The sequence below is a fragment of the Schistocerca nitens genome, chromosome 2 (assembly GCF_023898315.1).
Source record: "Schistocerca nitens isolate TAMUIC-IGC-003100 chromosome 2, iqSchNite1.1, whole genome shotgun sequence".
Taxonomy (NCBI): Eukaryota; Metazoa; Arthropoda; class Insecta; order Orthoptera; family Acrididae; genus Schistocerca; species Schistocerca nitens.
Window position 1 is genome coordinate 417428349 of NC_064615.1, and position 27419 is coordinate 417455767.

Sequence of the window (27419 nt, forward strand, 5' to 3'; positions counted from 1 at the left end):
GTCTTGTAGACAAGAGAATTGCCACAGCTAGAATTATACTTGTTTGTATTTTTCTTAATTCAGTTGTATATGTGCTCCTTACTCAATAAATTTTGCTGTGCAGCTCAGATACAGTCTAACCATCTATGTTAGAATCGCACATGACGGTCTCAGCGGGAGCAATATGTTGCTTATTTTTGTAATCAGCATCACTGAAATCCCACAAACACCTATGCAAAGCATAGAAGCATAGATATCTAAAAAGCGAACATTATTCTCTGCTCCCCACTTCATATTTCAATTTATCTACACTCTACGAACACACATAACCTCAAAACTGATGGAACTAGTGTCACCAAAGTTGGAACATGCTGAAAGTGTTTAGTATAACCAACGAGTTGCGCAAACACATGGCACGCATGCACAGTGGCCGGCAGCGCAGTTGCATGCAACCTAGTGTTGTCGTGTAAACTAGGCTTTAGATTCCTTTGAGCAGTTGTGAGCGGGCTCATGCGCATGCGCAGTGAGTCACGTATGAGTAGTACCTTCTCCCGCTTCTGGCTACGGAAGTGTGGTTGTTAGCTGTATAAGCAGTAGCATCAACCAGCCAGATGCTACATGGAAAAATTTTACTGGCGCGCACAAGCTGCGAAATTCACTCAAGCGCGCAACAGGCCCAGATCTAGAGCGCAGAAGAGGGAATGGCAAACCAGGGTGACTGCCCCAGCTGGCAATTTCAGGGTGGGGGGGGGGGGGGGGCACTAAATTCATATTCTTGAGGAAAAACCTTGTTTCGCAAAGCGACTAGCATCCAGCGCACGTTGGTCTATCGATTATTCATATGATTTCCAGTTGGTTTTTGAACATTTTTGAACACATTTTGAGTTAATTTCTGAATGAATCATAGGCTGATTTTTGAATGCGTGCATAGTGTATGTGATGTGTCTGCCAGGGGAATCCCCATCTCATCTAGAAGTAAACTTCCCTGCAGACAAAAGGGGACGGGACCATACCAGCTGAGCAGAATAAAGCTGAACAGGTGAATGCCAATGTTTGTTTGAGTGGTTGACCGGGTTTGCAAATGATCAGCGTTGCTAAAATTACTAGTGAAAGCCATATATTCGGACTACCAGAGTGGAAATAAACAACTAACAAGAATAATAGCTAAGAAAGATTACTTGTTATCTTCTTGGTGTATCCAAGAAAATCAAATTTTGATAGAAAGTTTTTGGCCAGACCGCTACACTAGTAAGGGCCAGTTGTACAGTCCCCGGCAAGTAGACCTTAAGTTCTGTTCTGGGAGTAGCGTGGAAAATGTGTTATGCGACACGTAATAACGCCTAACCAGAGAATAAACGCGGGGTAACCAAACCGGTGATTGTAGCTGGGTTAGTGAAGTTAACCGGAGAATAAATTTTGACACAGGCAGGAATAGTTACAGAATTAATGATGACAAGATTGTTTGTTAGAACGAGGAAGGAGAAGATGAGAAGCTGGAGCTTATCAATGAAATGTGAAACTATTTCCTAACATAAAGCTTTTTGCTTGTAGTAGGCCTAATAGGCATTTGATAGTGGCTCTTCGTGAATTATATTCTGTCGTGTTGTAAAAATGACCATTTGCTCAAAAACAGTCTCGTTTATTTCAGGTGTATTACAACCGCTGCAATATTAGACAGGCCTATTTTGTTTTATATAGCAGACAGTGACAAAATACACGTAATCAGGTCCAGAAACAACATCAGTCTTGGATACTATTTGTATTAACAGATTTTTCAGTATTAGACAATGACATTTCGTTTTTTCGTGTAGCAAAAGATTTGACGAACTTCGATGAGGTAATAGATTATTTCGCAGAAAGGAAAGCGCACCATGTAAAGCCGTAGCATGATAAGAGAGAAAAAAAGCTAGAGCTTAAGGACTGGAGAAATGTACCGTGTCTTACTTGTCTCTTGTCTTTACTGGTTTTATGTATCCCATATTTAATTTTATGTCACACAAAACAGCAAGTTATTAGCTAATAGGCTATAAAGAATGCAAATTTTCTGAAGCGTTTTTGTTCTCCTGGTTACAAATAATCCCATCTAGCATTAATTGCGAGGGGTTCCTTTTTTAAAAGGGTCAGAATGTCAAACCGGCTGACTGGGAGCAGGGTAGGCACCACAGGACATTTTAATTTCCACTGTCCTGAATATAGTTTGACGGCATCCATTACAAAATTTACACATTTGAATTTGACAGAGCGAAATTCAGTGACATGCGATAGAAGAGTGCTGTGTGAAGCAGGAGGGGTGCCACTATCTAGTATGGCCCGGTTTGGAAATATAGTAGATCCGTGACAGAGGACTCTTGAGTTGTGGTGGGGAGGAGGGTAGTCTCTACGTGACCCATGATTACGTTTAGTGATTTTGCTGTTTCCTCTTCGTTGATTGCTCTCACGTCAAATGAAAACAAAACGAATTTCTGTGGCTGGGAGCTATAAAGTGAATTAAAATACATTCACATAATTACAGAAGGCTCAAATAAGTTATTAGTTTCAGATTTTATTTTATTTCCACCTTTCTAACAGTCAAGAATTAGTCGCCTTGCAGAACAATGAAGTTACTTTTGCCTGTTTGCTAAAGAAATTGGGCTTTTATTACTCTTTTTCCACTGAGGCAATCCATTCATTTGAAAAGAAGTGTTTAATTCTACACTACTGGCTGCTTTCTTCTTTTCTCTGCATTTCAAGTGCACGTTTTCATCTTCTGGCATGTTTGGCATTATGCCATAATAAAGAACCAAACACGAGATAATATAGTACTGGTACTCCAAGAAAATTTGCATCCAAATGTGCACTTTAAGCCGAATTATGCATTTTAGTATGGTTCAAGAAATTCCGATGCTCTTGGAGTAACCTCTGATGTCTTGTTTCTTTTATGACGTAATGTAAGATCCTTTAATGTTTTACACGTACGATCATACGGGCTACCTGCATCATTGTAGCTGTGCAAGTGTGGTGATGCCTGTTCTCTGGCAACTGATGAAACTTATTTCTAACAGATCCCCTTCAAAACCAGTTTATAAGATGCTGCTACAGAAGTTTATAAAGCTGTGACATGTTCCTATGACTTTCATGTAATGCAGCTGTACATTATGTCACTTTCAACAAAAATTTTATCAGTTTTGTACAGCAACAACTTCATTTAGTGTCACGTTCCAGTCTAATTGAAAATAATGATTAGTCATTTCTGCAGGCTAGCCAGAGTAGACAGTAAATAGTTAAGAGAGTTATTTTGTAAACTTGTCTAGGGAATAATTGGTATGTCACTAAATTGTTGTGCACATTTTATGTACTTTTGCATGAATTGATGATGCTGTCGTAAATGAGCCCTATGACAAACATCAGTACCAATGAAAAGGGAATATTTAGCTTAGGCCTGAGTCCTATGACTATCTGATATGTATTTGTTTATCCTTTCAGGTGTCACAGTTAACTTTTCTGCTACTGCAGGCAGTTCTACAGCAGGTCAATGTGTATTCGTGTCAAAAGTATGGATTGGTTGCTATGAAATCTTGAGTTTCGCTGAAACATATGGTGCAATTGCACAGTATCGTTCATCAAGAGGATGGACGCCACATGTATTTGAGGGATTGGTAATTTTCTAATTTTCTACAGATTACAAATTTTGATCTGAAATTTTTGTCTTAAGATGCTATAGGTTATAGTACCCAAAGATAACTATTATAACACAGTATGTAGGTACAATTGTGTACCTATTTGTAATAACAAAAATTGTTACATATGTCATATTGGTGTTTTTGATAATTCCAGCAATATAAAGGTCTTATCAGAAAATTATGAACTACAAATAATAATGATGATACTAAATATTTAATGCACTTATCAAAATTTATTTTATTTTTTTTTCCCAAAGACTGATTTGATGCAGCTCTCCATGCTAATTTTTATAATTGTGTCACTGGCACCACATCATTGTTTCTTGAAGCCACCATGAGATTTTGTAATCATTTTCATTTATCTTGTTGTAGTCTTCACAAGTTTGTGAATATGTTTTTGGACTATAGCATGCCATACTGTTCACATAAAATTCACATTTCATTGGAACTGCTTGCCAGGGGAAAATAATGGATTGGTAGTGGAGTGACTGTATATAACAACTATCCTGTATGGGAATTCATATGTCATATATACAGTTAGGGGAATTAGCACATTTAGTGTCGTCCACATTTGAGGTCTGCACTTTCCTTGCCATGGTGCCAGGTGTGCATTTGTTTATTTGTGGGTAAGGTTTTTTGAGTAAATCTCCTCTGAATTCTTACATTAGCAGTTCTTGGTTTTCTTTTCACTGTTCACAGTCTGTCCAAAAAGACATAGACTGCTTCTGTTTCTGGTGTATATGTGATGACAACACAGTAATGACAGTGGCAGCTTGAGGTAATAACTGTAAACAATAGATATGCATTTAGCCAGTCAGTTGTGACCAGGCAGTGTTAAGTAGTGACTGTAGTGTATCAATTTTATTGGGTCAGAAATGGTAATGGAGCAACGTCTCTTAATCAAGTTTTTATCTTGGACTTTCCATTGTTCAAGTGTTTAAGACATGCTTCAGAATGTCTTGAAGAAGAAAAAAGTGTGTGCGGAGGTTTTCCAGTGCACCTTGATCCCTTAACAAAAACAATACTTAGAGTACACCTGCCACGATTTGATTGAAATGCAAAATGTAGACATTTCTTTTCTGGGAAAAACAATCACAGGTGGTGAGACTTAATGCAGAAATTCACGTAAAAGTAAATGCTTTGATGATGATAACTGACATTCAGGCCAGTGTTAAGAAGACATATTGAGTTGCAGAGAGGCACAACAAAAAGATAGGTATATGCTAAGCTTTCGGCCAAAGGCTTCTTCAGAAAGGAAAGAAAATGTCACTCGAGCAGGATCACCTCATACTCTCTGGTCATTCAGACTGTCCTTAGCCACACGAAGTAGTATGTGTGTGTGTGTGTGTGTGTGTGTGAGGTGTGCCTGCTTGTGTGAATATGTGTTTGTTTTGTTTTCTTGGATACCACCAGGGTTGCCGTCGTGTTGTCACTAATCACAGTATTTACTGCCCCGGAAGAGCTGTAGAAGCCAAAGTTGCACTGTTCTGTTAGCTAACTTTTGTAGCTATATTACCTGAGGATTGTGTACAAATGTATCTTGTTGGAGAGTGCTTTAAGCGTAACAGGTGTTCCTCCTCCCACAGCGTGCCCTTTGGTCCAGCTGTGGCACTGGTTGTCCAGGATGTTCCACATATTGGTGTTCTTTAGCATGTTACTGCATTTTCTCATTTACTATTAACAATGTGCATATAGGAAGATGGATGGTGGAATGATGCACAGTGATGAGCTCTGGTGGGGGGTGCGTGGCCACCACAGTGTTCGTTATGGTCGAGAAATCAAACACATATGTTACTTTGAGAAATTTTCTGAGCGTATGCGTCTTTCTAGAGAGAGTCAGAAGCAGAAACAGTAACCTGACATGACAGTGACCCAAGTGTTGCTAGTTATCCGATCAGGTACTGCCTGCAGCATGAGGCATGGGCTTGAGACAGAGAGCGTACTGGTAATGCTGCAAAGTATTCTGTGACCCTTCTGTGCACAGAACACATGTCTTCTTATTTATACAGTACTGTAGTTTTCTGTATCACTTTTAACCTAGTAACATCTACTTGGAGCAATGTACTACTCTGAATGTATCTTTAAGGCTCTGAAGGCTGTTACTATACTAGTAATTAAAACTAGTGCATGGAGTGGCAGTTAATGACTTTTCCTAATTTCTGTATTTGGGAGCTGTAATAAGTTATATACGGTGTTGTTCCCTTACATATTCTGCAAATAACTTACATTAATGCACATTTTGTCACAGAAATACAGTTTACTGGAGAGACACCTCATCTGATCCCAAAAATCAGTGACTGCCAAAACTCTCTTTGTTTTGTAGTTCAGAGATGTAAACAGTATTGCAAACTTAACATCAGTAAGTTCACCATAACATTACAGTTCTTGCTAGTCAGCCGAATAAATTAATTTACTACAAATATAAAAAATTCCTTTGTAGTTGTATGCAGTCATAATTAAAAAAAAATTAACACATAGCACTGGTGAGCCAAAACATTATGACCACTGCCCAACATGAGGTGGCATTGCAGGCTCGTGATGCAGTAAGGAAATGTAAATGGGAGAGAGATGAATAGGCAGTCATCGTAGTGAAGATACAGGCCGCAAATGTGGAAATCCACTGATATAAGCGGTTTTAACAAGGGGCATGTTGTTATGGCCCTGCAGCTGGAAATGAGAATCTCTGAAATGGCAAAGTTCATTTCTTGTAGGCTTACTACTGTCGTGAGCACCTATTGAAAGTGACTGAAAGATGGTGAAATAATAAGGAGGCCATATGATGTTGGATGACCACGTCTCATCACAAAACATAGAGGTTAGAGGATGCCTCAAAGCGTAATACAGCATAGGTAGCAAACTGTGGCAGATATGATAATAGAGAGCAATGCTGGTGCAGGCAAAATTGTTTCAGAGCACACTGCTCAAAGACCATTGTTGAACAAGGAGCTCCACATCACATGACACCTACATATTCCTGTATTGACCCAACAACATAATCAGTTATGATTGCAATGGATACACCATGACTTGAGTTTTCACCATAGATCAATGGAATCTTGTTGCTTGTCGAATGAATTGCATTTCTCGTTACACCAGCTCAATGGTTGGGTCCTTACATGCCATCATCCAGGTGAATGGCTGCACAAAACATGCATCGCACCACAGATGCAGGTCGGTTGAGGGCAGAATTATGTGAAGGGGTACATTCAGTTTGGCTTCCATGAAATCTATGGTGGTAATCAAAGTCATCATGACAAAAGTGAACTATGTGAACAGTATTGCAGACCACCAGTATCGCTTCATGCTTGAAGTCTCCCCCTGTGGTGGTGACATCTTTCAGCAGGATAACTGTCCATGTTGCGAGGCCAGAATCATGCTACCGTGGTTTGAGGGGCATTATACTGAATTCACATTAATGTCTTGGCCAGAAAATGTGCCTGATCTGTACCCGCTGGAACACACACCAGGCGCCAACCAGGCGCCAGCTGTGTGCATGTTAACTACCTTCCTGTAATTTGTGGGAATTGTTTGACCTGTAGACATCTGGAACCACATACACTGGTTAGCCAGAACATTATGACTACCTACTTAATATCCGGTATGTTCATCTGTGGCACGCGTAACAGCGGCAACGTATTGTGGCATGCAAGTAATAAGGCCTTGGTAGGCAGCTGGAGGGAGTTTGGATCACATCTGCACACACAAGTCATTTAGTTCCCATAAATTCCAGGGAGGGGGCAATGAGTTCCAATGCCACATTCAAACACATCCCAGAAGTGTTCCATCGGGTTCAGATCTGGCAAGGAGGAGGGCCAACACATCAATTGAAACTCACCACTGTGGTCCTCGAACCACCTCATCACATTCCTGGCCTTGTTACATGGCACATTATATTGTTGAAAAATACCGCTACTGCCAGGAAACATCGTTGTCACGAAGGGGTGTACGCGGTCTGCAGCCACTGTCCACTGTACGATACTCCTTGGCTGTCATGGTGCCATGCACAAACTCCAGTGGATTCATTGACACCCACATGAACGTTCTCTGGAGCATAATGGAGCCATTGCCAACTTGTCTCCTTCCTGTAGTACAGGTGTCAAGGAGCTGTTCCCCTGGAAGACGACGCACCTCCACATTGGCATGATGAAGAAGGTACTGGGATTCATTAGACCATGCAACACTCTGCCACTGTGGAAATGTCCAGTGCAGATGGTCTTGTGCCCATTCCACTCAAACTCAGATAGATTGTGCACCTTCTCTATTCTACGCACGGACAGCATGCTCACTGATGTTAAATGCACCTTGCGTGTGTTTGACTTGCAGTCATTCCTTGCCAGGTGACAGTGCTGTTGCCTGGATGGGTTTGTATCAATAATAGGTCAGTGGTCATAATATTCTGGCTGATCAGTGTATTATTATCTACAGTAAAACCCCTTTTTATGTTTTTCAGCAGACTGACCCAAAAAAGTGTAAAATGCGGGAAAGTGTAGGAAACACAACGGGTGAAAATGAATTAATTACTCTTATTGTCATTCTCTTTATATTGTTAACAATGTAGGTAAAGGCAGATTGCTACTTACCATAAAGAACATATGTCAAGTTGCAGACAGGCGCAATTAAAAGACACTTACACACCTCATGCACACATGGCAACTCCAATATCTTGGGCCATGTGTATTGTCGTGTGTGCTTAGATGCTCTTGCTTGTGTATGTGAATGGTGTGTGTCTCTCTTTTACTGGCAAAGGCTGTGGCCAAAAGCTTTATGTAAGTGTATTTTAATTGTGCTTATCTGCAACTTGAGGTGTCGTCGTTACGGTAAGTAGCAGTCTGTCTTTTCCTACATTGTTGATATTCCTACATGGAGTTTCCATTGTTTGTTCTTTATATTGTTCAAAATGTGGAAGTAAAACAATTTAAATTTTACCCGTTTAAAAAATCAGAAATAATTATTTGTTTTTGTTCCTTTATAACAGCAGTGAGCTCTACTTGTCTCTCCATAGTATATAAAGCATCAAACCCATTATCATCATCTGATGTACTACCATTGTACTGCCTCAAAATTTTACTGGCTCCCATAGCTTCTCTACTGCTTGGCACGACACACAACAAAAGGAAACAAGCCTTTATGTGTGTTAACACTCGGCCACGGTCTTCATGGTAGCTACAAAGGCACTGCCTTGAATGCTGACACTCACATAAATGTGCATGTGGGTTTGCCTCTTCATTCTGATCATGCCCAGTGGTGTACATAAAACACAAAAGCAAAATTCTTTCATGAAACCACATTAAAAATATACTTGTGTTTTAGTGTGAGACTTTGGATAAAACATGTAAAACAATATTGCTTAAAACACTGAAGTTGGCAGTCTTTGTAAACAGAGAACCCTAGACACAAAATCTACAGCTTGTTGCTGATGAGGAGGTCACTCAGTTCAGGGTCATGCTGGGTGAGAAAGAGGATAAAATTATGGAGCATCTTGAGGAGAAGTGTTTACATCCAACATCAGGTCGTACCAACGTAATACTATGCACCTAGTACGGAAGTTCATGTGGAAGTAATGACGATTCATGAAAGCCCATTATAGAGGTGGCCGTCTTCAAAAGTGGTGTTTGTTTGTTCAAACGACTGTGAAATTACATTAAAGCTGTTGTAATACAACACAGTCAGCAGAAGGAAGGTTCCTCCTAGAGTCACTATCGTCAGATTGTGATTATCGTTAAGGCAGTGACTTGGCATACTTTACCACCTTTCCAGATACTGTGAACCTATAATACAGGCAGCCTTGACACAACATGCCAATAATGAAAATGTTGCTTACTGCACTAATGCTACATTAAGATGATCTATAACTTCGTGTATTGTGTGTATTTTCTGCTCTGTTCCAAGGCTGACTTTGGGCCATAATACGATGGACTTTTTCCAGAAAACTGTTTGAAAATCAGTGTTAAAGTCAAAGAAAACCTAATCAAACAATGGAAAATCCAGGATGGAATTAACAATATTGTCATGTAGAAGGAGGTTGAACTGCCTCTGCCCAGAACACATACAGTATATATACAGCTACGGAACATTCCAGTACAATGATTCTTGACATCTGTGGATACTTATAGAATGTACTCAAACCGAATATAGAAACTAAAATTGAACAGTCCAGGTGATTTTTGAACTCACAACCCTCCATGCAGCTGTTTAGCATCATAACCACTACACCATGGTGCTACTCAGCTTCTTCTGTGACATTGCTCCCTCTTTAAGAGAACAGCGTCTCGGTGTTACGTCCTCCTAGTCCGGGAACGAGTCATCAGTCCTGCATACTCCGACTCCCGATGACTGATGCTCGCCCTGATGGTGTTTTTTTTAGTACGTCTTTTGCTGCTATGCTCTTCGTCACCTTTCCACTTGCTGCCTGTCGCTGTAGCTTCGAATTTACCCTGGGTTGCAGGATCCTTGTAGGGCTTCATTCGAAGGATGTGGACCGTATCTCTGATCCTTCATCATCTTGTGTCGGGGTTGAAATCTTCAACTTCATATGTACCATCAGATAACTATGGCACAAACTTATAAGGTCCAAAGTAGCGCCTGAGGAGCTTATCAGAGAGACCAACCTTCCAAAAAGGAGTGAAGATCCAGACTAGGTCACTAGGCTTGTAGACAACAGGGCAGTGGCTCGCGTCATACCTTCGGCGATCGTATTCTTGAACCTGCAGCGTGTGGAGTCGAGCTAAATGCGGAACTTCCCCAGCTCTGGTTAACACCTGGCCGATGTAGTTGTTGTCCATGTCATCAGGATGTAACAGAAACACAGTGTCCATCGTTGTAGTCGCCTCACGACCGTGCACCAGTAAAAATGGCATAAGTCCGATGGTGTCTTGTTTGGCGGTGTTGTAGGCAAACGGCACGAAAGGTAGCACTTCATCCCAGTTGCTCTGCTCAATATTGACGAACTTTGATAGCATGTCGGCCAAGGTCTTATTAAGGCGTTCAGTTAGCCCGTTAGTTTGCGGATGGTAGGCAGTTGTCATGTGATGAGTAATGTTGCACCGACGGTTTATCTCTGTCACAAGATTCGATTGAAAAACTTTCCCTTGATCCATAATTATCAACCTTGGGGCACCGTGCTTTAATACAGTGTCTTCCACGATGAATTTGGCTACCTCGGATGCTTCGGCTCTTTTCACGTCTTCTGTAATGGCATAGCGTGTCAGATAATCAATGCAAACACTAATCCATCTATTGCCACTAGCAGACATTGGAAATCGTCCGAGGAGTTCAATCCCAACATGCTGGAAAGGCGTTGTGGCTGGTGGAATTGGTATGAGTCGGCCAAGTGTTTTCTGAGGAACTGCCTTTTCCCTCTGGCACTCTGGACAGTGCGACACGTAGTGACGGACACTCCTAAATAAACCAGGCCATAAAAATCTCTTGCAGATTCTATTGTATGTCTTAATAAATCGTAAATGTCCGGCTTCAGGTGTGTCTTGGAATTTCTGTAGAACATCTAAGTGCATGTGTTAAAGGATCACTGGTAGCCCCCTCTTTCCAAACGGATTAAAGTTTTTCTTGTAAAATAATCCATTAACTACCTTAAATTGTCCTTTCACATCCTCTGACTAAGGCAAGTATAATTTGAGATATCTTGGTGTCCTTCTTCTGCTCAGCAGAGAGATCCTGGAGTGCAGTGGGATAGTCACTATCTTCATCAAAGTCTTGATGGTCTTCCACAGGGTTTCTTGATAGACAGTCAGAATCTTGGTGTTTTCTTCCACTTTTGTATACTATGGTAATGTCATACTCTTGAAGACGTAGTGCCCACCTGGCGAGTCGTCCTGTTGGATCCTTAAGACCTGTCAACCAACAAAGTGAATGATGAGTCTGTAACAACTGCGAATGGCCTTCCATAGAGTTACTGTCGAAATTTGCAAATGGCCCAGATCACAGCAAGACATTCTCTTTCTGTAGTTGAGCAGTTTCTCTTGGCTGTTGTAAGTGTCCTAGAAGCATAGTCTATAACCTTCTCTTTCCCATCCGAAATTTGCACCAGAACAGCATTGATCCCATACCCACTGGCATCTGTGTGTAGTTCTGTAGGTGCTCTTTCATCATACAGACCAAGTACAGGGTCAGTCATCAGAGCTTTTCGCGGCACATTGAAAGAATCTTGTTGAGCACCACCCCAAATAAATTTAGCATCAGCTTTTAACAACTCTTAGATCTCACCTTTCCTGGGTCTGGCCGCACACCTTCGTTTGACACAAGGTGTCCAAGTATTTTGATTTCTTTTACTCCAAAGAGACACTTTCTTGGATTAAGTTTCAGTCCGTCTTGTTGGAGACACTGAAGAACGGCCCTCAGTCTTTTTAAATGTTCATCAAATGTCTCTGAGAAAACTATAATGTCATCTAAATAACAAAGACACATTGTCCATTTCAGGTGACATAGAAGATTATCCATCATCCGTTCAAAAGTTGCTGGTGCATTACACAAACCAAACCACATTACTTTAAACTCATACAGGCCTTCAGGGGTGATGAATGCAGTTATCTCACGATCAGCCTCATCTACTTCGATTTGCCAGTAGCCTGAGTACATGTCCATGATTGAGAAAAACTTAGCCCCCTTCATACAATCTAGTGTATCATCAATTTGTGGAAGAGGGTAAATGTCCTTTTTAGTTATCTTATTAAGCTTCATGTAATCAACACAAAAGCACCAACTGCCATCCTCCTTCCTGACGAGGACCACTGGTGATGACCGTGGGCTCTGTGAAGGCTGAATGATGTCATTCTTCACCATTTTCTCTACCTCGGCGCGAATTATTCGATGTTCCGTTGCTGACACACGGTATGATCTCTGCCTTATTGGTTGATGGTCTCCAGTGCTAATCTGGTCTTCACTGTCGATTTGTATAATTTGCTATTCATCTATGGATTGAAGCATTCAGAGAACTCTTGAAGAATGGCAAGTAGTATCTTCTGTTGTTCCATAGTGAGATCTGGTGACAGTCCAGCTAGAAGATCTTGTCTCGTAGTGGTGGCACTAATTTCACCCACAGACTCGGCATGGGAGGTTCCTGTGATGCTCAGCTGATCTTCAATTAATGGCTCAGCGTTTTCTACGCATAAGAATCTTGGAAGGATCTGCAGTTCTCGGTGACAGTTAACTACCCACAATTCACCGAATCTGTTCTTAAACGAGACAACAGAGGCTGGGATGAGCAAGTTATTCTTCGATGGTTTGCTTCTCTTATATTCCACTACAAGATCCATGAGTTGATGCATAGCATGACATGTGACAGTTATCTTTCTAGCGCTGACTGCAGGAATGATCACTTCATCCAGCACACATAGTCTCTACACACTCAGATGCGCATCTACCTGTCCACAATATCTCATCTCGTCTAGCATGATCTTTGAGTGACCACAATCTATAATTGCCTGAGAAGCTTTCAAAAAGTCCCATCCGAGAATGACGTCATGACTACTCTCTTGTAAGATGATGAATTCTAAGGACTGTGTATGCTCACTTATACCCACACGAATGGTACATTTTCCTGTAGGTTTTACATATTTTCCATTAGCACCTTCAGCAGAGATGTTTTGTTGTTAACAAATACGGTTTTCTGCAACTGGCGATGGTACTTCTCCAAAATGACTGATTATGATGCTCCAGAGTCCACAAGAGCTTGGGCTGATCGGCCATCCATTACCATATTGACATAGTTTCCTATCATTTTTATAGTGATCAACGGCGGAGGATTTTTTTCTTCAGCGGCCTCACCTCCAAGGAAGGTCGCACACTTTGGTTTTCCAGGTTGCGGCAGCTAGGTGATGGGCTGGAGCTTCTAAACGGCACTGGAGACCTTGAATCAGGCAGTAGTAGCTGACCGTGGCAGATGCAGCAACAGATAAGTAAACTGCTTTTGTGACATTTACGAGTTCCTAACCAGGAGCGAATTTTATTATATCATCGGTGTGCTTTAATAGTTTAGTTTTTAGGGTTTCTGTGTGTAAATTTAAAATCTAATAGCCACAGTTCTCGTGTTTTCGTTTGCGTCAGAAAGTAAACTGATTTTGTGATACATTACAAGTTCCTTATCGGGGGCAAATTATTTAGTTTCACCTGAGTGCTTTGGTAGTTAGGTTCTTTAATATCTGCATATTACTAGACACAGTTCGTGCGTTTTCGTCAGGGTCTACATTAGAGTTGCGCAGCACGTGCCGATAGTCCGTTTATCTGCATAGTTTAGTTTTCCACGGTCTCTGGTATGGACAGGGACTGCGATTGTTGTGTGCGGATGCGAGCCGAGTTGGCGACACTTCGCTCTCAGCTTCAGGCTGTGATGGCTTCGGTTACACAGCTTGAGGCTGCAGTGGATGGGCACCACTGTTGTGGGCCGGCTGTGGGGATCCAACAGACGTTCAGTGCGTCACGAGTCCTCTGATCGGTCCTCACCGGTGGCCAACCCAGTTACTGCTCGCACTGAGGCTGACCCTCACCTGTGGGGAGTGGGAGGTCGCCCCGGGGCGAAGCAGGCAGCGGAAGACTTCCCAGGCGGCCGCACGTAAAGTCTCCCCAGATTGTCTGACAAACAGGTTCCAGATGCTGTCTGCAGCTGACACTGTCGCTGAGCCGGATGCTGTCGCCTGTCCTGTTTCAGAGGAAACCACTCAGCCTGCAAGATACGGGCAATCACAGAGGGTGGGACTATTGGTAGTTGGGCTCTCCAACGTTAGGCGCGTTATGGGGCCCCTTAGGGACTTGGTTGACAAGGAGAGTAAGAAAACCAATGTGCACTCCATGTGCATACTGGGTGGAGTCATTCCAGATGTGGAAAGGGTCCTCCCAGATGCCATGAAGAGCACAGGGTGCAGCCAACTGCAGGTGGTTGCTCACGTTGGTACCAGTGATGTGTGTCGCTTTGGATCATTAGAGATTCTCTCTGTTTTCGAGCAGCTAACAGAAGTGGTAAAGGCTGCCAGTCTTGCTTGCAAGATGAAAGCAGAGCTGACCGTTTGCAGCATAGTCGACAGGACCGAGCGGAGGGTCTGACTCAGAGGCTCAGACGGTTCTGCGACTGTAGGCTGCAGATTCCTCGACTTGCGCCAAAGGGTAGTTGGGTTTCAGGTTCCGGTGAATAGGTCAGGTGTCCACAATACGCAGGAGGCGGCTACACGGGTAGCAGGGGATGTGTGGCGTGGACTGGGCAGTTTTTTAGGTTAGAGGGTCTCGGGAAAACACAAGATGGGCTTCAGTCACAAAGGGTGCAGGCTGAACACAGGAAGAACATAGATACAGAAACCATTGGTATAACAGTTGTAAATTGTCGTAGCTATGTTAGGAAAGTACCAGAGCTCCAAGCGCTAATTTAAAGCTCTGATGCTCAAATTGTTATAGGCACTGAAAGCTGGCTAAAGCCGGATATAAGCTCAGCTGAAATTTTTGCGAAGAACCTAACGGTGTTCCGAAAAGATAGGCTAAACATGGTTGGCGGTGGTGTGTTTGTTGCTGTTAGAAGTAGTTTAACTTGTCGCGAAATTGAAGTAGACGGTTCGTGTGAGTTAGTACGAGCAGAGGTCATTGTTGGCAACTGGAATAAAATAATAATTGGATCCCTTTACTGACCTCCCAGTTCAGGTGAAACAATTGCTGAAAGGTTCAAAGCATACTTGAGTTTGATTTTAAACATATACCCGACTCATACGATAATAGTTGGTGGTGACTTCAATTTACCCTTGATATGTTGGCGAAAATACATGTTTAATTCTGGAGGTATGCATAAAATATCATCTGAAATTCTGCTAAACGCATGCTCTGAAAATTATTTCGAGCAGTTAGTTTGTGAGCCCACACGAATAGTTAACGGTTGTAAAAACACACTTGACCTCTTAGCTACAAATAATCCTGAGTTAATAACCAGCATCAAAACTGATATAGGGATTAGTGAACACAGGGTTGTCATAGCGAGACTGAATATTGTAATCCTCAAATCCTCGAAAAATAAGCAAAAAATATACCTATTCAAAAAAGCAGATAAAAATTCACTTGAAGCTTCCTGAGAGACAATCTCCACTCATTACAAATTAATAATATAAGTGTAGACCAGATGTAGCTTAAATACAAAGAAATAGTATCGGCACCAATTGAGAGGTTTTTACCAAATAAACTAACAAACGATGGAGCTGATCCTCCTTGGTACAAAAAACAGGTTTTGAACACTGTTGCAGAAACAACGAAACAAACATGCCAAATTTAAACAGACGCAAAATCCCCAAGATTGGCGGTGCTTTACAGAAGCTCAAAACTTAGCACGGAGTTCAATGCGAGACGCCTATAACAGTTGCCACAACAAAACTTTGTCTCGAAACCTGGCAGAAAATCCAAAGAGATTCTAGACGTATGTGAAGTATGTTAGCAGCAAGAAACAATTAATGCCTTCCCTGTGTGATAACAATGGAGATACTATCGAGACAGTGCTGCCAAAGCAGATTTACTAAACACAGCCTTCCGAAATGCCTTCACAAAAGACGACGAAGTAAATATTCCAGAATTCGAACCGAGAACAGCTGCCAATACGAGTAACGTAGAAGTAAATATCCTCGGAGTAGTGAAGCAACTCAAGTCACTTAATAAAAGCAAGTCTTCTGGTCCAGACTGTATACCAATTAGATTCCTTTCGGAGTATGCTGATGCATTGGCTCCATACTTAACAATCATACACAACCGTTCGCTCGACGAAAGATCCGTACCCAAAGACTGGAAAGTTGCACAGGTCACACCACTATTCAAGAAAGGTTGTAGGAGTAATCAACTAAATTACAGGCCCATATCGTTTATGTCGATATGCAGCAAGATTTTAGTGCAAATATTGGTTCTAACATTATGAATTACCTCGAAGGAAACGGTCTATTGACACGCAGTCAACATGGGTTTAGAAAACATCGTTCCTGTGAAACACAACTAGCTCTTTATTCACATGAAGTGCTGAGTGCTATTGACAAGGGATTTCAGATCGATTCCATATTCCTCGATTTCTGGAAGGCTTTTGACACTGTACCACACAAGCGGCTTGTAGTAAAATTCCGTGCTGCTCGTAGTAAAATTCCGTGCTTATGGAATATCGTCTCAGTTATGTGACTGGATTTGTGATTTCCTATCAGAGAGGTCACAGTTCGTAGTAATTGACAGAAAGTCATTGAGTAAAACAGAAGTGATTTCAGGACACACAGTCAACATGGGTTTAGAAAACATCGTTCCTGTGAAACACAACTAGCTCTTTATTCACATGAAGTGCTGAGTGCTATTGACAAGGGATTTCAGATCGATTCCGTATTCCTGGATTTCTTGAAGGCTTTTGACACTGTACCACACAAGCGGCTTGTAGTAAAATTCCGTGCTGCTCGTAGTAAAATTCCGTGCTTATGGAATATCGTCTCTGTTATGTGACTGGATTTGTGATTTCCTATCAGAGGGGTCACAGTTCGTAGTAATTGACAGAAAGTCATTGAGTAAAACAGAAGTGATTTCAGGCGTTCCCCAAGGTAGTGTTATAGGCTCTTTGCTGTTCCTTATCTATATAAACAATTTGGGAGACAATCTGAGCAGCCGTCTTCGGTTGTTTGCAGATGACGCTGTCGTTTATTGACTAATAAAGTCATCAGATCAAAACAAACTGCAAAACAATTTAGAAAAATATCTGAATGGTGCGAAAAGTGGCAGTTGACCCTAAATAGCGAGATGTGTGAGGCCATCCACATGAGTACTAAAAGGAACTCATTAAACTTCGGTTACACAATAAATCAGTCTTATCTAAAAGCCATAAATTCAACTAAATACCTAGGTATTACAATTACGAACAACTTAAATTGGAAAGAACACATAGAATATGTTGTGGGGAAGGCTAACCAAAGACTGGCAGGAAACTTAGAAAATGTAACAGACCTGCTAAGGAGACTGCCTACACTACGCTTGTCTGTCCTCTTTTTAGAATACTGCTGCACGTTGTGGGATCCTTACCAGGTAGGACTAACAGAGTACATCGAAAAAGTTCAAAGAAAGGCAGCACGTTTTGTATTATCGCGAAATATGGGAGAGAGCGTCACAGAAATGATACAAGATTTGGGCCGGAAATCATTAAAAGAAAAGTTTTTCGTTGCAACTGAATCTTATCACGAAATTCCAATCACCAACTTTCTCCTCCGAATGCGAAAATATTTTGTTGACACTGACCTATATAGGGTGGAACAATCACCATGATAAAATAAGGGAAATCAGAGCTTGTACAGAAGGATATAGGTGTTCATTCTTTCCACGCTGTATATGAGATTGGAATAGTAGAGAATTGTGAAGGTGGTTCAATGAACCCTCTGCCAGGCACTTAAATGTGATTTGCAGAGTATCCATTTAGATGCAGATGTAGATCGGCATGTTTGGGAGTGTCCTCTCCAGCGGCTAGCTTGCGGCGATGGTGGCCTACGTCATCCTGCACCCATCTTCGTCATCCCGGAGTTGGCGTCGGCTAAGATCGGTCTGCTGTCTTCTGACACGGGCATCATCAAATATCCGCCGCCTTTCTCGACAATAGTGCACCTCATCTCCTGGTCGTCTGCTGTGGAAACATACTGGTTGGTTATCCTGGGGCCTCCAGATGTCAGTCTTCCTTGGTGCACAAACAGGTCCCTCATGTGGCATTGTAGGAATGTAACGCCACCTCGGTCTCGATTTTTTCACCGTTTTAAAGGGAAATGAAAGACGAGAAATTGGGTTTAATGTCTGTTCCACTTACTCCCTTATGGCCTCTTGAAGCGTCTTGGTTTTTTGCTCGCCGTGCAGTCCAAGAGCCTTCTGAACTTCTTCTCTCAATATCTGACGAAGAACACTTGTGAAATCAGTTGCTTCCTCCATCACATACATTGATACGACATTTGGAAGCCGTTCAAACTTCTTGCGTGTAATTATTTTTTGATGCATTGTCTCGATATACTGACACAATTTTATGAAGTTTTCTGTTGTCGAAACCTCTTTAAGGAGTAGGGCTTGGTACATGTCCTCAGCAACACCCTTCATGAGATGTGCAATCGTATCTTCCTCCTTCATTCTAGGATCCACTATTTTACACAGCACCAAGACGTCTTGAATATAGGATGCTGTAGTTTCTCCTTGACGCTGTGCCCTGCACTTTAATTTATCTTTAGCCTTGCTCTTCTGTCGTTGTGTGTCGCTGAAATACTTGTGCAGTTCCGCCTAGAATACTTCCCAGATTGTGAACTTCTCCTCGTTGTTCTCATACCATTGCTTGGCAGTGCCCTCCAAGTAGTAAAATATGTTAGCCAAACACACGGTGCCATCCCAATTGTTTCATTTTGCTATATGCTCATATACCTTCAGGCACTTGTTTGGATCTTGGCGATCATCACCAAGGAACCCGGAAGGATGTCTCATGTGGTGGCACACAGTTGCTGTCATCATAACTTCCTCTTCTTCTTCTGTCTCCGGTAGATTGCGATCTGTTGAATATGGAACTCAGGTTTCTCGCCAAGTAAACGGCAGCTCTGTCGTGGCCTGATGGGAGCCACTGTGTCGTCGATAATGTGCGCTATCACAAGTTCCAATACCCAGTGCCTCCACCAGAATAATGTTACGTAGAAGAAGGTATAATTAGATGAATGACGAACACTAACTTCACTTAACGAAGGTTTATTCAGCACTTGCACATGCAAGAGCGCGGAGCGAACTGCCTCCGGCCAGAACACATACAGTATATATACAGCTGGAGACCACTCCGCGCCTGGTCCCCGGCACGAATCCGTCCGGCGCACTTGTGTCGAGGTCCAGTGAGCCGGTCAGTCTGTGGATGGTTTTTAGGCGGTTTTCCATCTGCCTCTGTGAATGCGGGCTGGTTCCTCTTATTCTGCCTCAGCTACACTATGTTGGCGATTGCTGAGCATACAAGTTATCCACGTACGCGTACACCACCATTACTCTACCACGCAAACGTAGGGGTTACACTCGTCTGGTGTGAGACGTTCCCTGGGGAGGTCCACCAGGGGCCGAACCGCACAATAATCCTGGGTTCGGTGTGCGGTGGCAGATGGCTGAAGTGGACTGCGGTAGTCGTCGTAGGGTTGTGGACCACTGCGGCTGCGGTGGGGACGGAGCCTCTTCGTTGTTTCTAGGTCCTTGGTTAACATACAACATGACTTTACACCACGGTGCTACTCAGCTTCTTCTGCGACAATATTATGAGAAGGAAAGTTGCGTCTCACCATGGTATGAGAAAATAAAACTCATTATCATCATACAGACAGACAAACAAGGGTATAATGTAAGTTTAAGACTTAAGCTGTTTTTGTTCTGTTCTAAACATTAATCTAAATATTAAACCTAGAAATCTGTCAGACAGCAGCACCATAGTACAGCCGTGAAGTGCTCTTCTGACAAAAATGAAAAGAAAGGCACAAATAAAGATGAGTAATGAATCAAAAATGCCAAGTGGAAGTCTTCAGTGTATATTGCTTCGTCAAAGTGTCCTTAGAGAGCATTGCTGACTGATGAGATGTTAGCAACTTTACAAATATACAGGTTGTGTTGTGACACCTCATTTCTGTAGAAAAATGTCTGCTCCTGAAGAAATTTGTATATTTATGAAAGACAATATCAACTATTGCTGCTTAAAATCTTTGGAAAAATTGGGAAAAGAAGGTGGCTTTGAATCAGCCATCAGAACATTGAGCACCTTAGGAATCTAGTAGCACCTTAGGAATTTATTAAGGAAGGAAACATGGATTGGTGTGTACAGATGTGAAAGCACAGATGAAAAGTTCAGCATATACATGCATGTTTCAAAAGATAGAAATTATCTTATAGTCATATTTGGAACATGCAACTCGCTTCCGTATTGTAAATTCCCCCACCAAAGTAACAAGTGTGTTCCTCACCACTATTGATATGGTATTGATAAACAAGGAAAGTCATGAATCGACAGCTAGAAATATCAACACAGCTTTCAGTGACCACTAAGAATGACTTCTTGAAATATCTTCAATACTGACTATAGAAACAGAAACAATGAAAATAGGAAGAACTTTCAGGCATCAAAATACAGCACACCTTAGGAATGCATTAAGGAAAGAAACGTGGATTTGTGTGTACAGATGTGAAAGCACAGATGAAAAGTTCAACATATCTGTGTTTGTCATTTCAAATTCTTTTAATATAGTAAGTGTGACATACAGTGAGGAAATAATAAATAGAGTGGAAACTTCAAAATTCTTAGATGTACATTTTGAGCCACAGATAGCAAATGTATTTAATAGTCATTTCTTAAATATATTAGAAAGCCTAGGCATAAACAGCTCAAGAGAAAAATCACAGTAGTATTTTGAGTAAGTAACTCTCATGGAATTCAATCATATGAATGTATCACTAATGTCTCCTTTCAAAATTAAGAAAATTATGCATTCTCTCAAAAATGAAAGCTCATGTGGTTTTGACAGTGTACTAAATATTTGTTCCCGTGTACTATACCTCATCATATCTGAAATATTCAATGCGTCAACAACACAGCATTTTCCGGAGAGACTGAAATAAGCTGTTATTAAACCCCTCTTTAAGATACGTGATAAGAGAGATGTCATTAACTACTGACCTGTTTCACTGCTGACATCATTTTCCAAAGTTTTTGAGAAGGTGATGTATCCTAGAGTAGTATCTCACCTTAGCGACAATAATATCCCCAGAAAGTCACAGTTTGGGTTATGGATGGATTGCTGTACTGAAAATGCCTTTTAATGTTCACTCACCAGATTTTACAAGCTTTGAATAATAAAATAGCGCCGATGGATATTTTCTGTGGTCTATGTAAGGAATTTGACTGCATAAATCACAGTATTCTCCTAAATAAATTTCAGTTTTATGGGATTGATGGTATAGCCAACCAGTGGTTAAAGCTCATATCTAACCATGTGTAACCAAAAGAGTACAGAAAGTTGTAATTCGCAATTTAACCAGTATAGTTCAGGGACATAATTCTGAGTGATTTTCTGTCTAATATACAAAAATCAGAATGAGTTTGTTTTGCAGGTAATACTAGCTTGTAATAGACCAAAAGAGAACAGAAAGTTGTGATTCGTAATTTAACCAGTATAGTTCAGGGACGTAATTCTGATTGGAGAGAAATCGTGTATAGGGGTTTCACAAGGTTTAATCCTAGGTATACTGTTGTTCCTCACACATGTGAGTGATTTTCTGTCTAATGTACAAAAATCAGAATGAGTTCTTTTTGCAGGTAATACTAGCCTGTAATAGATCCGAGCATACATACAGAAACAAGAAATGGCAAACGTAGTTCTTAAAAGTATCATTGACTGGTTTTCTGAAAATGTTCTCATCTTCGACTTTAAAAAGACTGAACACATTCGGTTCTGGACATGTAGGATCATTAAACCAATGATAAATGTAACACATGGTGAGGAAACTATAAATGGGGTGGAAACTTCAAAATTCCTAGGTGTTAATGTCTCAGAAAATTTAAACTGGAAAAAGCACATTTTGGAACCACTGTAAACAAATTATTTTGGCCACATTTGCACGTAGAATCATTGCAGATCTTTGGGAGACATAAATCAGTAATTTGAGAAATTTTGCATATATTCATTCAATAATGTCACATGTAATACTGTTCTGGAGCAACTCACCCTGAAGAAAGAAAGTCTTCCTTGCTCAGAAATGCACTGTGAGAATAATATGTGGTACTCAGCCACAATCATCTTGTTAATATCTATTTAAGGAATTGGTCATTCTGACTACTGCACAGTATGTTTATTCCCTTGTAAAGTTTGTTTCAAATACTCCACTACACTTCAAAAGAAATAATGATGTACACAGCTACAAGACCAGAAGAAAAAATGACAATTCATTACTCCACATCAAGGTTGTCTTTAGCACAAAAAGTGGGGCACATGGTCCAACAAAAATTTTTGATCATTCACTAAAATTTGATAACGAAGTGAGAGAGTTTTTCCTTGACAGCTCCTTCTATTCCACAGAAGAATTTCTATTTACATCTTTATCTACATCAATTCTCCGTGTTGGCAGAGGGTATCCTATACCACTACTTGTCATTTCCTCTCCTGGTCCACTTGCAAATAGAGCAAGGGAAAAACAAATGTCTGTACACCTCCGTGTGAATCCAAATTTCTCATATCTTATCTTTGTGTCTTTATGCGCATTGTGTGTTGGCGGTAGTAGGATCGTTTTGGCAGTCAGCTTCAAATGCCAGTTCTCTACATTTTCTCAATAGTGTTTCTCGAAAAGTATGTCGCCTTTCTTCCAGGAATTCCCATTTGATTTCCAGAAGCTTCTCCTTAACACTTGAAATATGTAAAAGGTGATGGATAGGTGTTACTAACTCACATCTGTATTCCTTCTTTTCTTCTGTAAGAGGAAAGGGGGGACCTTAGAAATGTTCAGAGTGTAACCATATTTACAAATGAATATGTGATGTAGATGTAAAATGACTCATTCCGCTTCATTCCAGTTTATTGTGCAAAATGATATATTGAACATCAGACTTGCTAAGTAATTAAGATACATCTTTTCCAATTAAAAAACAGAGGATCAAATCTTACTGGTTTGATAGATAAAACTGCTGGTTGACAACAGGTGTAGCAAATCATGTGCTGAAATCTTCTGTAGTATCTAATGAATTTAGTGCGTATTTCAAAAAATATAAACTGATACTTAAAAAAGTGTTAAAAGAAACCAAAGTGATGGCAAATGACTGCTATATGAATAATTCCAATAACAAAGTGAAATCTGTATGGAATATAGTGAAACAGCAAAGTGGTAATAGTTCTCCCCAAAATTCCAGTATAAATTGAACCATAACAGAAAAGAAATTCTGATCCTGAAGAAATAGCAAATGTGTTCAATACTTATTTTAACAATATAAATGAGCAGCTGGCCACTGAAATCAAATCTTGCACTAAAAACTGCCTTGTATCATCCTTCTTCACTCTTTCTCTTTCCAGAAACCCAGAGAAAAGTCATGGCAGTTAACATAACTTTAAAAATGAACCACTCTTCTGGAATAGAAGTATCCCAGACAGTCTTATTATAAAATGTGGAGGTCTCAATGCTGAACCATTAGCTCACCTTTGTAACAGTTCCTTTCAAATTGGAATTTTCCTGTTGTGCGTAAAAAGTACCAAGCACAAACCACTACTCAAAAAAGGTAAAAAGGACCAAATGGGTGCCTACAGGTCCATTATCTTTACAAAGTTCATAGAAAAACTTTTTCAAAGAAGGGCGGCAGAGTCCCTAGAAGAGCACAAAACATTATTTATAGCGCAACAAGATTTCAGGAAGGGCTGATCGACTGATACAGCAATTTTTGAACATATAATGAAGTATTTCAAAAGCTGGATCATGATAAAAATGTCTTATTGGAATATGCTTAGATCTCTCTAAGGCTTTTACGTCATAGGTCACACTAAACTATTGCCATAGCTTGACAACATGGGGATCAGAAACATCCAACAACTGGATATAATAATACCGAATCAGACAAAAGCAAGTAGTTCAAGTGCAACACCAAAGTTTCAACATATTATCTCAACATTATTCAAAGTATGAAGCCATTATATATGGAGTGCCACAAGTCTCAGTTCTGGAACTTCTTCTGTTTCTGTCATACGTGAATGACCTTAACAAATTCTGTAGAAACACTATTCAGTTTTCTGATGATAATATTGGGAAAGAAAGAGAAATGCTTTATAAGTCTACAATGGAGATAATTTTTAATAAATGCAAGTAAGACAGTGGCACTGAATTTCCATAATGTAAAAAAGGTGAGCAAATTGTTTGGATTCAGATATCTGGTAAGGAGCTTCAGAGAGTAGCAACATAAAGTTCTTAGATTTATGGCACCAGAATTACCTGAAATGGGGGACACACACTGAAAAAGTGTATAAGAAATTAAACACTGCATATTGTTTTAGTGAGGATATTAGAAGGATGCTGCAACAAAGATTGTCTTAAAATACAACTGTAATATGGAATTACTTTCTGGGGTAACTCTTCTCTCACGCAAAAGTTCTTTAGGCTACAAAAATGATTATAAGAATAATGGAAAGTGTGAAATGGAACAGAACCTGTAGACCACTATTTAAAAAAGCTGGAAGTCCTCCCACTTCCACGTATCTGTGTGTACGAGTTAGTTGTTTTTGTGAGAAAAAAAAAAATGCAATGGGAAATACTCTTCCAAAAAAGTGAAAATGTATGCTCCTATAACACAAGGAAAGAGGAAACTTTCACACAGAGCCAGTGAGCACCAGCTTAAATAAAAAAGGAACTTCCATCATGGGAAAATTATTTTTAATAAAATTCCCCCAGAAATTAAATCAGTAAATGACCTGACAAAAGTTCAAGTCAGATGCTAATGCATATTTGACTCACCACTGCTTCTATAGCCTGCACGAGCTCCTTTAGGAAGTACACAAAATATTTGTTTCTGTACTTTAGTGATGTATTATATAAATGTTACTAGCCCATAAGTACCTTAATTATCAGTCATGTAGATGTTACTGTAATACAAATATGGATCGTTCTGTACGGTATATACTCTTTCTGCTTTTATAACGTATTCTCTTTCCACTTGTACAATATATGCTCTTTGCGTTATAACTTGATGCGCATTTAATGTAAAAGTAGTGTAATTAATGGAAAATTAAATCATAAAATATTACATTTTGTTTTGCACTGACTATAGCAGAATGTACCAATTGAGTACTACATGTTTATCTGGACAAGTAAAGATCCAGTCTAATATAATCTATATGTACTGTGGTGTAGGAATTGTGCCTTTCACTTTTCATTATTTTGGATGTAGTTAATAAATGTTACATACAGAATTCAATAATTTTGTATACATCTTCTTGTGGAGAAAATAATGACTGGTGAATTTTGGTAACATATTTACGTGATTCCTGATAGTTTCAAATGCACGTAGTTTCTGCATGTGTATTTGTGTGCTTACTCTCTGATCTAAGTGAAATGATTTGATGTTTCCTCATTCTTCATTGCTGTCATCATCATCATCATCATCATCATCATCCCTTTCATACTCACAATACCATATAGACCTCTGTTCTGTTGCAGTAGAAAGTAACTTTTTTTTTTTTTGAAACACTGAAGAGTGTCACAAACCTTTTATGCAGAATTATATTCATCACTTTATAATTCACATTATACTTAAAAAGGTAGTTCTGTTTGTCTACTGAAGAATAAAAATGAAATCTGAACGTTAAAAATCATTTCATTTTTTTAAATTATTGAAATATTATCACTTTTTGGTCTTATCCATTGAAGCCAGCATATTACTCTTAGATTTTGGTGCACAAATGTTGCACACATAACCAGAACCTTGCTCGTGCAAAGGAATATGTCTTTTTATTTATAGGTTACATAAACTATCACTTCCTCCCATTATTATTTATTGTGTTTACATCCATTTTGTATTCACATAATTGTCAACATAATTCCTTCTAACAATTGCTTATTGTAACTTTCGTTTATGTGATTAATAATGGGATTACATTTGTGGCTCCAAAGTAATATTGAAATCCAGAAAGTGTGACACATAATAAGTCAACTTTAAATTTGTTATAACTCCATCTAGCACTGGGAGTCTTAGCAACTCAAAATTAGTAGCTTAGTGTAAACAACTGTGGATGGTATCCAGAATATACCACTTACTAGAGATTTCAGCACTTGTTAACAGATAATGAGCTGTCTAAACATCATATGTTTTTGTATATGGTTATGGTTGCATCCTCTAACACTAGGCTCCTTAGTTTACTGAACCAAGGTTGCCTGTATCGCAAGATCACTATCACATGATATGGGAAGAAAGAAATCCATTGTGGTTTATATTTGCGTTCTGCAGTCTACCATTTGAAAGAAAGTGTTCCAGGGAAAATTGAGGGTATTGATTATGTACCGTATTTACTCGAATCTAAGCCGCACTTTTTTCCGGTTTTTGTAATCCAAAAAACCGCCTGCGGCTTAGAATCGAGTGCAAAGCAAGCGGAAGTTCTGAAAAATGTTGGTAGGTGCCGCCACAACTAACTTCTGCCGTCGAATATATGTAGCGCTACACAAGCATGCTTTGTGGGCACAAAAATAAATACTTGCGCCAAAACCTCTGCATCAGTAAACAAATTTTTAAAAAAAGGTAGAAGACGAGCTTTTTTTTTCTCCGCCCCGAGTTTCGACCACTGCATTTTCATACATTATCCAACGAAGTAAATACAAATTCCGTATTGTTCATCTTCGAATGTAGCAGAACTTCAATGTACTACGAAAATCCGACCGGCAAGACTGTTAGGGATGTTTGTCAATATGGCCAACTCTACGTTCCTAGTTTTTTCCTACCTGTGAGAAGAGATGGTTGCTAATAGGAACCTGATGAAATGTGAATCACATGCAGTTCTCTTCACCATAGGAATAATACAAATATAATCATTTTGCCATCTATTCTTTCATGTTTGCTGCTATCTCATTTAAATCCTGTCTGCCTGATAAACTACGAAACTAGAGTGAGACAACAGCAAACGCGGAAGAATATACGTATCGTGTCATGTTTATATTCATATTATTCTTATGCCGAATAGTGATAGTCAGAAATGAAGCACGGCAACTGACTAGATTTTAAATGTAAGATGACTAATTTCTGTGCAGAATTTGATGTACTAAAGAAGCGGCCGCAAAGATTTTCAAACG

General features: G+C 40.1%; 1 protein-coding gene across 1 annotated transcript in view; it reads left to right on the top strand.

Moving 5' to 3' along the window:
• LOC126236291 (uncharacterized) overlaps positions 1–27419 on the top strand; it is a 72349-nt gene that overhangs the window by 19221 nt on the left and 25709 nt on the right. The window contains exon 2 of the mRNA XM_049945479.1: positions 3442–3614. Within this exon, the coding sequence (XP_049801436.1) occupies positions 3442–3614 (173 nt within the window). The remainder of the gene's footprint in view (positions 1–3441; positions 3615–27419) is intronic.